The 16402-nt window shown below is 40.9% G+C and overlaps 2 protein-coding genes across 2 annotated transcripts; one reads left to right on the forward strand and one right to left on the reverse strand.

Moving 5' to 3' along the window:
- Positions 1-6521: 6521 nt before the first annotated feature.
- LOC140157654 (uncharacterized) lies at positions 6522-8521 on the reverse strand. The gene is made up of 3 exons (XM_072180894.1): positions 7541-8521; positions 7275-7506; positions 6522-7216 (listed from the first exon to the last, which is right to left on the reverse strand). The coding sequence occupies exons 1-3, from the start codon at positions 8519-8521 to the stop codon at positions 6522-6524; spliced, it is 1908 nt and encodes a 635-aa protein (XP_072036995.1).
- A 1751-nt stretch (positions 8522-10272) lies between these two features.
- LOC140157655 (uncharacterized) lies at positions 10273-16334 on the forward strand. The gene is made up of 3 exons (XM_072180895.1): positions 10273-10674; positions 10789-11119; positions 15162-16334. Exons 1-3 carry the CDS (start codon positions 10273-10275, stop codon positions 16151-16153), a joined length of 1725 nt encoding a protein of 574 aa, XP_072036996.1. The 3' UTR covers positions 16154-16334.
- The last annotated feature ends 68 nt before the right edge of the window (positions 16335-16402 follow it).

The raw sequence follows: 16402 nt of genomic DNA on the forward strand, positions 1-16402 counted from the left end.
TCATAGTCCTATCAAGGACGTATTTTTTGTGTATTTTTGTGGTTATGGAATTTAACCTAGTAGGCCTAACTGCGGACGAATATCTCTTAGGCCTACTTGACCATAGAGGACATATTTCGCAAATACGTTATAGGGGCCTACATGCAATCGCGGTCGTTTGCAGACCTCCACTAACCGAGGACGGTCCCCCATTGCCGAGTGGTCCGCGGTTCACGGGGATGTAGAGTGCTTGTGTGTGTCATCGATTAAAGGCTTTTTGCACACACAAGAAAGTGCGTACGGGCCTTGGTCATGCCCCTGTCTCGAAGTCCCTGGGATTAAAATAGCGATGTGAAATAAGTATCTGGGTGGATCTAGGATAGGTTAAGGAATTTTTTTGACAAAGTTTTATTTATATAATTATAAAAAAACAATTATCTTGCTCCCGAGGACTTGTTTGTAGTGCCAGTAGACCTAAAACCGGAACTTTCAATGATTTGGTCAGGCGCTCCCTTCGTACATAGGCCTACATGTAATTGGGCAGAAAAAACCCAACGCGGCCGAGGGCACCAAACATACAAAGAACGGAAGAAGTGGGTGTCCGGCGAGTCGATGAAAAATCTTCGTTGAGGAGTTGCAAAAGAAACTTCTCGGCTTCTTTGCCAACTGAAAGGAATGCCCAGGCCGAACTGATAACTGGTGACCCACGCAAAACGACAATAAAAAACGACACAACTAATAATAAAACGACATAAAAAATAAGAAAGCCCTTTTAGTCTGCCAAATACAAAAGTGTATGAAACTTTTGCATATACCATGCATGGAAGACTTCCTCAGTGTTACCCTGTTAAAACAAAGTTATAATCAGTAGCGTAGCCAGCGGGGGGGCAGGTGGGGCAGAGTGCCCCCCCTGACAAAAAATGAAAGAAAAAGTGCCCCTCTGACAAAAAATGAGAGAGAAAATCAGGAGGGCAAATGAAAAGAAAAGGGCAAGGAGCCCTTTTCTACCAAAAATTCAGGGCCAAAATAGTGTAAAATACAAAAATTTTCCCAAATTGTAACAATAAAGCCCTTTTTAGCCGGATAATGGGCGAAAATAGTGTAAAATACCATTTTTTTTTGCGCTACGCGCGCGCAAATCATCCCGATAAGGCCCTTTTCGGGAAGCTCGAAGACATACAGTCTCTATGTATTGTATGATGCAACTTCAATTTTTTCGTCTGTGCCCCAAAAATTTTATTTTGCCCCCCCTGACCAAGAAAGCTGGCTACGCCCCTGGTTATAATCATTACCCCAGGTCTTTACTATGGCTTATGAATTAGGTAAATAAGGATAACTTAGAGGGCACCGTTTGATTTCCAGGGAGGACATATTATAGACTTGCTTCAAGTCCTTTGGCGTCCATAGTTAGTGAATGTAAAATTCTTGGAAGCTTTGCCACATATTCCAAAAATTTCTGTTACAAAATTTTGAAGTAATTTCGAAATAATTATTCATCATGATCATAACTTTGTAAAACTTTATTTGACATTTGAATTGTTGAGGCCAGATAGTGGACTTTCTTATCTTACTTTACTCCAGGCATACTGTGCACTGCAGGGGTAGTGTTTGAGCAAAATGCCCACCACGCCCACAAGGCATGCTTCCTCCCTAGCTCATGTTGCCAGCGTCCTACACAAAAAATCTCACCTGACTACAAATTTGAGAGAGTCCAGTATATGATAGGCCTACTTCTACCACTGATTATACATGGGTCCTATGAAGAGCATGAATAGAGAAAAAGCAAGGAGGAAGCCTTGATCAAGGCTAGACATATTATAGACGAAAAAAATCGCCTTCATGAGTAAAAAAAAAATCCACCCAACTCTGTATATAGGTATACATTAAAATAAAAAAAATAAAAAAAATAAAAAAAACACACAAAAGCAAAAAAACAACAACAAACAAACAAACAAAAAAACCAGACGATTAGCATATTGTGCATTTCAACATTGCACGGCCGGGGTAGAAGTAGACTATGCCATAGTCTATTTTTGATAAATAAAAGCATGTTAATCATGATGAAAGCATTCAGTTGAACTCGAAATTATACTGATATTTAATACATCAAAATACTAGTATAAAATTGTTATGAAAAAGTTAATATAATTATATTAGTGACAGTAAAAGTAAAGTGGCTTATATTATTGAATGCAACATATCATAATGTCATAATTGTATTGGCACTTCAGTACTGAACAATTCTGATTTTAGAATCTGCCAGTTTATTAATCGCGAAATTCCAGGTTAAAAATAGACTATGGACATTCAATTAAAAACGTGATTTTGAACAGGCAAAGTCCCTAACACTCACACTGTCAATCATACTTGTTTATCAATCAAATTTAACCGCAAGCAAATACAAGACGCGCTCATTGACTTACTGACGCGTTCATGCAATTACACAACACAAAGGCGGCGTAGGCCACATACTTGTGTACCATGTAGTTATTAATGGTAATGACAGGTACCCGGAGGATTTAAACCATAACGAGATCTGGGCGACCAATCACAAGCCAGATCCATTTAAAGATGCATTACATCATCGCCAATTTTAGTAGGCCAGATTTCCGACAATCTCATCCATAGAAGCTCATAGACAGCCGTGTTAAGCATGTAAACCGCAATCCAATGTCAGTAGTCCACTTGGGAAGCTAACAAACAGAGGGAGTAGGGTGACTGAAAAGATCAGATGTGAAAATCTATCAATTGTGCACACATTAATTAAATCAGAGTTTTAAGCTTAATTACAATATCCAGAGTATGCACAATGGGCAAGTGGACTACGGGGTAGTCTAGGGTAGAAGGGAAGCCATTTCCAGGAATATTCAATTGATGCCAGCTGATGGGCTAATAAGGCTGTTAAAGTGTTGGAACATTTTTTCTGAGATAGGATAAGGAAAAAGTTCTATTCCTAATGATTTATTACATTGTCAGGCAATAAAGTGCGTATACACGGGCCTGGATCATGCCCCTGTCTCGAAGTCCCCTGGGATTTAAATAGCGATGTGAAATAAGTATCTGGGTGGATCTAGGGTAAGGTAAGGAATTTATTTCCTCAAAAGTGTAAATTTTATAAAATGAATTTTTATAGAATTTGTTTTTTTTAATACAAATCTAGATTACCTTTTGAGAAACAGCGTCAGTCTGCACGAATACTTCCTTACCACCAGAGCTAAATAGGCTACTAGCGGATCAGCAGGCTGGGCCCAACAGCTCCCAACGTTTTGAAAAGATGCATAGTCGTACTTATTTTATGACATGATCATATCTTTTCTAAAGTTTTCTTTAATAATTATTTTAAAAAAACCAATTATCTTGCTCCCGTGGACTTGTTTGTAGTGGCAGTAGACCCAAAACCAGTACTTTCAATGATTTGGTGAGGTATCCAGTCACAGCAGCGCTCCCTTCGTACCTACACGTATTAAATTGGGAAGAAAAAAGTACCAACGCGGCCGAGGGCGCCAAACATATACAAAGAAAGGAAGAAGTGGGTGTCCGACGAGTTTATGATGAAAAATCTTCGTTAAGAGGTGGCAGAAGAAACCTCTCGGTTTTTTTGCCAACTGAAAGGAATGCTAGCGGGCCATAATTGATGACCCACGCAAAGTGACAATAGAAAAGGACACAACTAATAATGAAACGACATAAAGAAAGAGAAGTCTTCCAAATTTTTAAAGAGAAGTCTTCCAAATATTAAAGTGTATGAAACATCAAGTTTGCCGCAAATACCCATGGAAGACTTCCTTAGTGTTACCCTGTTGAAACAAAGTGTTGATATAATCTGGAAATAAAACTTTAAGTCTAGATGTTTAGTAGGGAATGTGTCCTCCTGCACTGTTGACAAGTGCATTGCAACGTCGCCGCGATCTGTTGACCCGTTGCTGGTCCATGTTGTTCCATACATGTTGGATTGCTCGGGAGCCTCGGGTTAGCTCTTGCAGCGTTGTGTTTTCATTGATAAGGTCAACCTCATTTTAACATGGTCCCAAAGATGCTCATCTCAGCCATTTATCATTAAAAAGAAAAAAGAAAAGAATTAAACACCTGCTTTTCTTTTGAAAAAGAAGAAGAAAAATACCAAAGATTAAGTTTTCTTTTACAATCACATGAATATCCCTGGCCTACTGTATTGTTTGAGAATTGAGTCCTATGGACTAAGATGCAACTTTTAACACTGTTTAAAACGGTCTCTTTTTTTTACATAATGAACCATTGTGACTGAACACAATGATGTGGGACGCTGAAATTTGGTCCACATGTGAAAACAAATAAGGCTACCGATATCTTTTTACAGGTTTGCATTTCGTCAAATATTTTTCGATTTATTTTAAAAAATATTTAGAGGGGAACTTATAAGTTGTGGACCCTATATTAAAATTGAAAAAACAAAAACAAAACAAAACAAAACAAACAACAACAAAAAACCCGGACGATTAGCATAATTTTTATTATGCATTTCAACGATTGGACGGGCGGGGTAGAAGGAAACCATTTCCAAGACGGGTGATTAAATAGATGCCAGCTGATGGGCTAATTAGGCTTTTAGAGTGTTGGAACATATTTTTTCTGAGATTTGTTATATGTCCCAAAAATATTCCATAATATTCAGTAAAAGTTATGTATTTTGTCATCAAACATTAATTTTCAATTGTTTTGATATTTTATCTCTATTTGTTTGAATTTGGAATATTCTGGAAAGTCATAGAATATTCTAGAATGCTAATGATTAAAGTGAGCAAGAAATTCATATCTAGTTACATGTAGAAATTTCTGGAAACATTTGGATATTACTAGAATGATCAGGAGTGCCCCAGAAGATTTTAGAACATTAGGTGGTCCTGGTAGCGCTATTACAGTAACCATCTATACACACTAATGAGATCTGATTGGTTTGTGTTGTGGTAATGTTCTTTATTTAGATATGATGTATACAGATTAATGACTGTGATTGGCTTGTGGTGATCTAATGAGATATTTTAGAAATGCTACAATATCCCATAAATAGTTAAGAATATTCTAGAATGGTAAGAAATGATATTGTGATGTTTCCTGGAGGAAGTGAGTGATTGGTGAAAGAAACACCATTTGTTTTGGAGATTGTCATCTGTGCAAGGAGTTAAATGTTTGGAGAACGGCGCAACGAGTTAATTGTTTGGAGAACTGCGCAAGGAATTAGGTGTTTGGAGAAAGCAGCACCATTTTTGTGCGAAGATCTTATACGCAAAGGATTATAAATGCAAATGTACAGTGAACTTCGCTGAACAGTAATTTTCGCAGGATACGTGATTAAGGATAATTATACAGCCGTCCAGAACATTGCAATAGAACTCTGCGATCACCAAAAAGAAGACTGCTGGTTAAGTACTGATTAGTTAAAACTGTGATTGTGTGATTATATTGTACGTACAATTGTTGCAATGTATCAATCATATTTTTTCACTTAAAAGACTTAGATTTTGTTAACTTAATCAAACAGTGTATTCTTGTGAATTCGGGTAAAAGGTGATTTTGGCCTTGAGTCAATATCGATTCGTAACAAAATTGGGGGCTCGACCAGGAAACACTGTAAAAGGAAAAGTTGACATTAATTTTTCAAAGTCTTAGTGGGATTGGACTAAAGTGGGATTGGACCAAATGTATTGGACCAAGTGGGAATGGACCACCATTTGGTCCAATCCCACTTAGTCCTATCCCATTTGGACCATTCCCACTTGGTCCATTCCCACTTGGTCTAATCCATTTGGTCCAATCCCACTTTAGTCCAATCCCACTAGGCTCATGTCCCACCAGGGCCATGTTCCACTTGGTCCATGTCCCACTAGGGCCATGTCCCACTAGGGCTATGTCCCACTAGGGTCATGTTCCATTAGGGTCATGCCCCACTAGGTCCATGTCCCACTAAGGCATGTTCCACTAGGTCCGTGTCCCACTAGGTCCATGCCCCACTAGGGCCCATGTCCCACTAGGGCCATGTCCCATTTGGACCAATACATAGGCCCACATGTACATGAAAAGATTTCGAAGAACAGAAACGGGAAAAGGAGATAAGGACGATGGAGGAGGATAAGGTGAACGAAACGCGGGTGTCCCGCTAGTCATGATAATTTATCTTATGTCTACCTCACAATCCACAAATGTCAATAATTACAGAGCTTTAAAACTGAAAAAGAATTTTAAAACAAAGAAATAAACAGCTATATTAAATCAATTATTACGAACAATCCCACAGATGAAACTTTTCAGTCTTCTGTTATTGTAGGACATGTACTTTGTTTTACTTCCATTCATCTTCAGACCCACTTTAGCAGCTGAAGTCTCCACTCTATGAAGCAGTTCTTGTGCTTGGTGTATTTCCTCAGACAACAGTGCAATATCGTCAGCAAAATCAAAGTCTGTCACCACGACTGGACCAACTCTCCTACTTCGCCTCTTTTCCAGATGGAACCCTAGCTCCTCTTCATTTCCATCAATAGCTATTCTCAGTGCAAAGTCTAGGACAATCACAAACAGATACGGTGCGAGGGTATCCCCTGAAGTACTCCTGCCAAGATTTCAAACAATTCTGTCTCGCCATCTGGTGATATTACTTTGGCTTTTGTGTTTTGGTACATTTGGCAAATAGCTTCAACAATGAGTTCCGGAATACCGTAGGCATGGAGTATCTTCAACATCTTGCCTCTATGGATGGTATCGAAAGCTTTCTTGAAGTCGATGAATGTTATTATCGCTGGCAGGTTATGCGCCTTTACCTCTTCAATCAGCCTACGTAGTGCAAAGATGTGTCCAACAGTCGTTCTACCAACTCTGAATCCATTCTGATTTGTTCTCAGATGCTGGTCAATTTCAGGTCGGATCCTATTAAGTATCATTCTGTTGTACGTTTTGGCTACGATGGAGGTTAGAATGATACCGCGACAGTTGTTTCCTGAACTAAGATCTCCTGTTTTGGGGATAGGAACAATATTAAGTATGGACCATTGATCCGGTTTCTTCCCTTTGAGAAGTGCGTCATTGCATCTCTTCAGCACTTCTAGAGGTATGTTGTCCACTCCACAGCTCTTTCCCTCAACCAAAGATGCTTTAGCTTCTTCATATTCTTCTTTGTCAAATGGCCCCACTTTAATATCAAGCTCGTCTAAAATTGGTGTTATTTGTTCTTCCTCATCATCAATGTCAGGAGGGCTTCCAAGAAGGCCTTTGAAGTGGTTGTACCAATTGGTGACCCTTTCAGTGGGTGTTTCCCTTCAACTGACCTGTACAGCATGCCTTTCTAACAGTGATGTCGTTGATCAGTTTCCAACTTTCACCATGTTTAGAGTTGACATGCGCTCTTTCAACCTCTTGCAACTTGCCATTTAAATCTGCCTCGATAACTTGGTTGTATGCATCATCAAGGTTTTTCTTCGCCTCTTTGTACTCCTCTCTTTTGCAATCAGTAGTGTCCAGTTGATACACCTCATACGTCTCCCTGATATGGTCTCTTGCCTTTATGACTCTTGGATCACGAGAAAAGTTTTACCCTTCGAGATCGCTTCTTTGCAGGGATGATCTTCTCAGCTGCTTCTTTGTTGGCAGCGATAAATCGGCTGTACTTATCCGTGGCTGTTTCCTCCATATCTTCAAGGATTTCAAACCTGTTGTGCACTTCTATGGTGTACATCTTTTGGATATTTCTATCAGTGCTCAGGGATTTCCAATCGAACTGGTTCTTCCTTGGTAAAGTCTTGCTCTTTCTGAGGCTTAGTCTTATTCTTGCCGACACTATTCTGTGATCGGAGCCCACACTAGCAAAGGTGTTGTATGCCTCAGCGTTCTGCAGACTGTTCCTCCATTTTCTTCGTATGAGTATATAGTCTAGTTGGTATTTATTCCCTCCTGTGCTCGTAAATGTCCATAATTTGCCAGCTTTCTTACGAAACTGTGTGTTCACAATTATGAGATTCTTCTCAGTTGTTAGTTCCACAAGATACTTTCCATTTCTGTTAGTGGTGTCATGGTATGTAAATTTAGAGTCTTCCAGTCCAATTACTATCAAGAGGTTATGAGCTGGGATGAATCTCCTCATACATGTCATACTATCGTAGTGATTCTCTACTATGTCTTCATCAGCTACGTTGGTTGGGCAATATGTAACGATGACAGTTGTTGCTGGGTTACCCTGGAAGTTTGCAATAAGAATTCTGTTGTTGTGTGATCTTACACTGGCTAGTGAATTTTTAGCATTTTTGTTCAGTAGGATTCCAACCCCTCCAACTGCAGCTCCCGCATCGTTCTTAGTTGCTGATGTTGTAATAATACGATGCTCTTGTATTCCCAATACTTCCACATTGTACTCATTGAGATTAGAAACTAGCTCCTCTCTACACTGGTGTTCTCTTATTGTCCGTACATGTACATTCATGGTGGAGATTGAAATGACTTTCTTGCAATTTACAAGGTTTCTCCTCCTGCAGGCACCTTCATCGGACTTGTCCCTTCCATCAGGATTTCGAGGCGTCATGTGATATTTGCAAATCGATGTCTGCACCAGGAGATGTTAAGACTGAATTAGGGACTTTAACCCTAATGTAGTTTTGGTTCGCCATCATAGTTTTTCGATTGCTGATATAGCTGTGGTCGCAACTCCTACAGCTAGCTTTGTTAACAGAGTTTTCCTTCTCCGCTTGTCCAGTGACCCTGTAAAATGTACATACGAGACATCTTTCTTGCGCCCTTCACACTTGTAATCTCTGTCTCCAACCAAAGAAAACAAGAAATAGTACAGGTTCCAAGACACCCTGCTTTTGGTCACTGGTCGGTATGGTGAAGTCTAATCACTACGCCCTCTTGCCGTTTAGGATACTATCTCCCTTACGCCTGCGGTAGTGAACTACCTCAGCTATTTGACCGATTGCTGGGGCAAAGGTTGGTGTGTAACCAGGGCATGTCCACGCGCCGGTGGGCCTGCGTACCACACCTTTGGGGCCCTTTGCTGCTCCCAGATCCCCTCATGTCTGCCTGGTATCGCAAGATGCCAGTTGCCCAGTAGTGACCGCTGGGAGGCCATGAGGAGTCTTGAGTAAGGAGAGGCTATGTACTGGCAGGAGGAGACTTACATAATTTGCTTCCCTTTTCGCCTTGCGGCTAGCCAGCGGCAAGTTGGGTTGATCTGCAGTATAGAAGCATTTCAAGCAAGCAAAAAGAGAAGCGAGGAGATCGATAGAAGAGAAGCTAGGAGAATGTTAGTAGGGTAGAAAGCTAAGAATGAAGGGTAGGGAAACAGCAGCTAACTACATCTACAACTACAACTATGTGCACTAGACGCATCACCTACCCCTGTGACATAAGTCACCCATCGGTCACATCAGGCTACATCGGTCTATCTGGTCTAGTTAAAGGTTTTCGTGCAACATTTTTGGACAAAGGTGCCAGCCGGGCTTAAATTAGCCATAAGAGTCTCATCTTTGTGATTAACCCGGCTGGCATTTCTGGAAAGTGACGTGAGCTGAGATATTTGGGTTGAAAAATGAAGCTTCAGGAAAAAACCCAATATGGTATGATGGCATATTTTTGTTGACAGATATAAATATTCACATGCCCTCTATTACTCAGAGCAAAAGTTAAGGTTGCAGTCAATTTTCTTTTGAAGTTATGGGTACTTTTAGATTTGATATTTTTGGGTAAAACGATTACCCGGCTGGCACCTTTGTCCAAAAATGATGCACGGGACCCTATGTTTTTGTCAGTTTTTGGTTTCAAAACGCACTGTTGTTTGTCAATACGCACACTTAAGAATATCATGTTCTTTCAAGACATATATTCAAGTGCAAGCCTTACAATTGGTTTTTACACAAAGCAAAAATGATGGGAGATTTTCATAATTTTCTACCCCGATATCCAAAGATCTATCGTCTGAATATCAAATAGCGGATACACCACTCACGATGCACAACTCGGCCGGCCCAATTCCCCTAGCCCACTTGAAAAGGACAAGAGCGCGAGTGATTACTTCAAATTATCTCATTGCCACCATGTGGTTTAATCATTCAGGAATTCTATAGAGACGGCGAGACACGTGAAATTTCTTTTCGTTTGCGTACGAAAGGTCGTTGTACCGTTTACCGGTACACAATAGGCGATTACATAATCAACCATACTACCACAATTGGGGTTCGCTTTTGATAGCTCACTCTCAGTCAAGCAAGCATCCGTGCAACACGTAATTTTCTTCTTTCAACCCAGTGTCTACCACGTATATTTTTGGTTTCAACTATGCAAGACGGCGAGCCAAACCCACCGGCTGCCCCACCCAACAGCCACGCTGAGGTACTTGCGGCTATTAACTCATTAAAGGACAGCCTCGAAAGCCGCGTGGAAAAGGAATGCAAAAGACAGCGGCTCACTGAGGTCCCTGCGTTCAAGAGATTAGGAAATGAGCAACAGTTCAGGCATACTGAAAAAGTATTGACACACATCCAATCCGCACAGAGCAACCTCGAGACACTCGACGTGGATGAGGCAAAGACCAACTTGCAAGACGCCATTAACGAAATAAAAGAGCGTCAGAAGTTAATCAAACTCGCCGATCGTTCTGAGCTGGGTTGGGGAGTAGTTAAAGAATATGTCACGGATAACCTTGCCTCGGACCCAGAGGACGTCAGGAAGATCAAAAAGGTGAGATACAATTATTTCGTTCCAATTGTCAAAGTTTCAGATACGTCTTTCTCATGTTTTAAATAATGAAAGCATTCGTATTTCTCATGCTAATTTTTGCATTGATTTTTTCAGGCCGAGAAGGCAGCCGCGGCCAAGAAACCAGCAACCAAAAAACGTGGTAGCAACGCCGCATATTCAAGGACAGGGACTTTTGCGCCATATATCAGACCCGCAACGAGTTCTTTTGCTTCTACTGCTAGGCAGTCTCCATTTTTCGTCCCTACCGAAGCTTCAACGACTCCCGGACCTGTTTCCAGTGCGGGCTACAAGGCCACGTCAGATCGTCCTGCCCCGCCCTTCGATCCATTCAGCGGCAGCAGTCAGGACCACCAAGCACAGCCGCAAAATACTAGAGATTGGGAGTATCAGCAAGGGGATGTTAAACCACCGGAAGGAGTACAAGGTAGATTGATAAACCATTACTTGTATTGGAAAGATAATTTGAAAGCAAGTGAATTTGTGCTTGATGTTATAAGTTCGGGATATAAAATACCATTCATTGTTACGCCGCCACCGTTTTATGCAAAGAACAATAGGTCAAGCTTGGATCACCCCGAATTTGTCATTTCCGCTATATCGGAACTGTTGTGCAAGCGCTGTATTATTGAAATAGATTCACCCCCCTATTGTTGCAACCCTTTGACAGTGGCCAAGGGCAAAAAGTTAAGGTTGGTACTCGATCTGCGTCACCCAAATAAGTTCGTGTTCAAAACAAAGTTTAAATACGAGGACTTAAAATACATTTCGCAGGTCCTCGATTTTGATCAATTTTATGCGAGTTTTGATCTAGAATCTGGTTACCACCATGTCGACATATTCCTCCCCACCAAAAGTATTTGGGATTTGCTTGGCGCTTTGATGCTAACGCAAAGGTTAGATTTTTTGTGTTTAGAGTCCTCCCATTCGGCCTCACAAGCGCCTGTTATTTGTTTTCGAAGCTAACAAGACCGCTTGTATATCATTGGCGCTCACAAGGTATCATATCTTTTATGTACATAGATGACGGATTGATTGTATCTCGCGATTTAGAATCAGCGTTGCGTAACTCCGCTTTTGTAAAAGAATGCGTGACCAAAAGTGGTTTTGTTCCCAGTAAAACAAAGTGTTTATGGCAACCTCAACTCAGTATACAATTTCTCGGCCTTGTTATTGATTCCCGTTCATTAACCTTTACGGTGCCCGCGACCAAAACAGCAAAATTATTTCAATCTATTGAGGATATTTTAGTCTCTCACGCTCGTGCAGAACCGATTCAAATTAAAGCGCTCGCTGCAGTCGCTGGTCAAATAATATCCATGTCCCTTGCCCTTGGACCAGTCACGCGCCTCTTGACACGTGCCATGTATAGATGTATTGAGGCGAGGTCATCGTGGAGAGATTCTTTTGTTATTCCCGATTGCGTAACTGGTGAATTACAATTTTGGCAGTCTAATCTCAATGCTTTTAATGGTTTTGCTATTAAGCATCAACATACACCCACTCGCACCGTATATTCGGACGCAAGCGACTCTGGCTATGGTGGTTATGTTGTTGGGTCTTCCCATTTGCATATCAATGGCTCATGGTCTGCGGACGAGAAATTACGTAGCTCTACGTGGCGCGAGTTAGCAGCCGTATTCAAAATGCTTACTGAACTGTGTGAGGAGTTAGCACATGAAAAGGTCCGCTGGTACACAGATAACACCAACGTCCCTCGTATCCTTGAGCATGGTAGCATGAAACCTCATTTGCATGACTTGGCATTGTCTATTTTTTCATTGTCAATGAAGCACAACATCGTGCTATTGCCAGAATGGGTTCCTCGCGATATGAATACCATTGCTGATAAGATCAGCCGAGTTTCAGATTTTGACGATTGGGCCATTCATCAATCAGATTTTGATTACATTGATACTATTTGGGGCCCCATACTTTTGACCGTTTTGCCTCTCCCCACACCTTCAAGATTCGGAAGTTCAATTCAAGATTTTGGTGCCGCGGCTCATTGGGCGTAGACGCTTTTTGTCATAGTTGGTCGGGTGAGAACAATTATTTGTGCCCACCAGTTTCACTCATAGTGCACTCTTTGAGGCATTTACGAAAAAGTAAAGGTCACGGTACACTCATTATTCCTAGGTGGCCTTCGGCATACTTTTGGCCATCCATATGCCCTGATGGTACCCATTTTGACACATCAATCCATGATTGGCGATTGTTGAATATTTCATTCATCCCACCACGCATCACGCCCAATTCCATTTTCGGTAGCGCGCCCAATTTCATGACGCTAGCTTTGAGAATTGATCATAGATGCTTACCTAGGAAGATAAACAGAGGGTTTTGTGCCTCTGACCTTGGCTATTGCCAGGCTTGTGTTTAGATAATCACGAGGTCAAAGTACCCATTTAGACCTAAGCCTATTTGGGGCACGAGCTTGGGTATTTGCTTACTCGAGCAGTAATTTTGTATGCATTGAGGAACTTTGTTTTCACTGCCATATTGAGGCAGATATTATAGGCGCTTGCCACCATCTGTATATTTGACGTTTTTTGGATGAATTTAGCCAGTTTGAGGCAAGATACTAAAAGGCTTTTTGTCACGAGTGACTGATTATTTGATATCAGCTCTACTATCGTTTCTATTGCGCATGAGTTTACTCTCGTATCAGTAGCAACATTGCCCTTTCTTTTGCGTTTCTCTACGGCACGGTTTGCGCGCTCGACGCCGTTACCAATTGTTCACCAATAAGATTTTTTCGTGTCCTTGTCTATTTCATTGTTTTATTTCTTGAGGTAGTAATAGAAAAGAAATAAATTTTCTGACGTAAGAATGGAGGAAGAAAGTGAAATTTCTTTTCGTTTGCGTACGAAAGGTCGTTGTACCGTTTACCGGTACACAATAGGCGATTACATAATCACCCATACTACCACAATTGGGGTTCGCTTTTGATAGCTCACTCTCAGTCAAGCAAGCATCCGTGCAACACGTAATTTCCCGCCCAAACCCACCCAAAATTTGTTTTTTCGTTTGTCATATTACTTTTTTGTTTTTTCCCTTTGAATTGTTCATACATATTCGGTCCAGGGGGAGTGCACCTCCGTTGAGCGTCCTGGATGCACTCACGTTTCCTCCACCGGGGTTTTCGTGGCCACTGAGCGCCAACGCCGCGTCGTTGGCCCGTCGCTCAACACCGAATCTGCACTTTTTAAGCCATAGAGCTGTATTAACTTATAGGCCTACCTCACATTCAGTTTATATTCATAGAATCCATTGTCACTTGTCACACCACTCCACGCCATACATAAATTCTGCCAGTCACATTTCCCCAATATGAAATTTTTTTAAAGTAAAATTTTAATTTTAATTTTACTTCATTAAAGTTTGGCGGAGGCGGGGTTCGAACTCACGGCGGCGGACTGCTTTGGATACACTATGAACCCAGCGCCTTAGACCACTCGGCCACTTGTCTTCTTGGAATTCATTTGAAACTTATTTGAAGATATAATCGCAACTTCAACTTGGCCTACCACGTGACAAGCAAAGGCAGAAAACGTACCATATTTTGGAATTTTATTTGCCTAAAAACATTTATGTGTATTATTAGCGCTCAATTATTGTTAACTGCGTGTTTTATACAAAAAAAATCCAATAATAAACATGTTAACTGGGCGTCTGCCTATGGACAATACATTATATCGATTTTGACACGTGCTTGTGTCTCAGTACATTTCCATGGTCAGTAAAATACTATAGAGGAAAACCTACCATTTTCTTGTATACACGTTCGATGTTTTTATCAATTACATAAAAATCCATTTTAGACCCCAAATGTTTTTTCAGGAAATAAAAGATTAGATTACCATCAAAACGAAACAGTAATCTTTTGCCGGGTCTAATGTAATATTCACATAGGATTTTCAACGTTTTTTCTATCCTTATTTTTGCTCAATTAAAAAAATATTTCGGCGTATATAAAATTGAAATAAAATTCTCTGCTTCTTAAACGACATCAAATGTGCCACAATTGGGTATCACGAATCGTTATATATGATGTGCAGTTAATATTCATATTTTCTTTTATACAGAGGATGCTTCAGTTTTGACAGGAAAAATATTTTCTTGAAAACCCTCTCACTCGGTTATTTTAAAAAGGTAACCACGCTTCCCTAGAATGTGCAATAAATTAGCATTAAAATTTTTCTTATTCTAACAGCAAGCGTTTCTAGAATATATTATGGCGAAATGTGGTGTAGTCACTTGTTATATATAATTGGTCAGCCATCGTAAGAGCATCTTTAACCTCTTAAAATTATCAACAATTTAATAATAACTCAATCAATTTGTGATTATTCTACAGTTTAATCCTTTGTACATGTTATTGTATGCATGTTTTGAATGCCTACAAGACGCTATTAGCGTCATTGTTATGAACCCATTGGTGTCTGTTCTTTATTTTTGCTTTGCAGGTGCTTGGAAATGTTTAACATCTTCGCTTCAAGACCCTACTTTAAAACATCTCGCCAGCGTCAATCTTCCAGCCCTTCTCATGTCAGCAAAGGCTACATCTACCACAAAGAAATACCTAGCCTCGTGGAAAAAATGGGAGGCCTGGGCTTCATCAAATCCTGAAGTTTCCACATTTCCCGTTAGCCCTTTTCATTTTTCCCTTTATATTTCACACCTCGCTGCCACAGGTCCAAAATCTATCGCGGTATCCGCGGCAGCAGCCGTCAGTTGGGCGCACGGTCTAGCCGGTATTCCTTCACCAACGTCTAACTCTATGGTGAAAACTGCTTTGCAAGGTTTTAAGCGCTTAAGATCAACTCCAACCGTTCGTAAGGAGCCCATCACTTCAGACACGTTGGTCAAGTTATTTAGCTCGCACGGTCATTCCAACGCAAACTTGGCCGACCTCCGTGTCTTATTCACATGCTTCGTGAGTTATGCCGGCTTTCTGCGTTTCGACGACTTGAGTCTGATCACAAGAAGAGACTGTACTGTTTCAACTGATCGTATGACTATACACCTAGCAAAATCAAAGTCGGATCAATATAGGGATGGAGCAGACGTGGTAATCGCCAGGACTTCAAAGCCGACATGCCCAGTGGTCGTCGCGGAGCGGTACTTCAAAGCGTTAGGCGATCCCCCAGATTCACCTTTGCCTGTCTTACGTAGGCTAGTCAGTACACGTTCGGGTCTCATTCCTTCTTCCAGTTCATTGAGTTATACGCGCACTCGTGAGATCGTTTTAGATGCACTCAGGCCCCTAGTTCCGGACATTATGTTATATGGCCTTCATAGCCTTAGGTCCGGGGGAGCATCAGCTGCTTGTAATGCTCACGTGCCATCCTTTCTGATCTCAAAACATGGACGATGGAAGACCGAAAAGGCCAGAAATGCCTATCTTAAACTCGATTCATCCACCACCTTGCTGGCTTCAAAGTCCCTCGGGATTTGAGCGATCTGAGACTTTATTAAGTATTTTACCCATATTCAATGTCAACCTACGTTGGAAATCTATAATCGCGATCATGAATATGTTATATGTATGCAAATATGAAATGAATGACTGAATATTACGAAAATATGAGAAGAAAAATGAGAAGAAAAAGAAGATATATTATGATGAATAAATGAACTACGGCACGGTTTGCGCGCTCGACGCCGTTACCAATTGTTCACCAATAAGATTTTTTCGTGTCCTTGT

The sequence above is a fragment of the Amphiura filiformis genome, chromosome 7 (genome assembly GCF_039555335.1).
Source record: "Amphiura filiformis chromosome 7, Afil_fr2py, whole genome shotgun sequence".
NCBI classification, from domain to species: Eukaryota; Metazoa; Echinodermata; class Ophiuroidea; order Amphilepidida; family Amphiuridae; genus Amphiura; species Amphiura filiformis.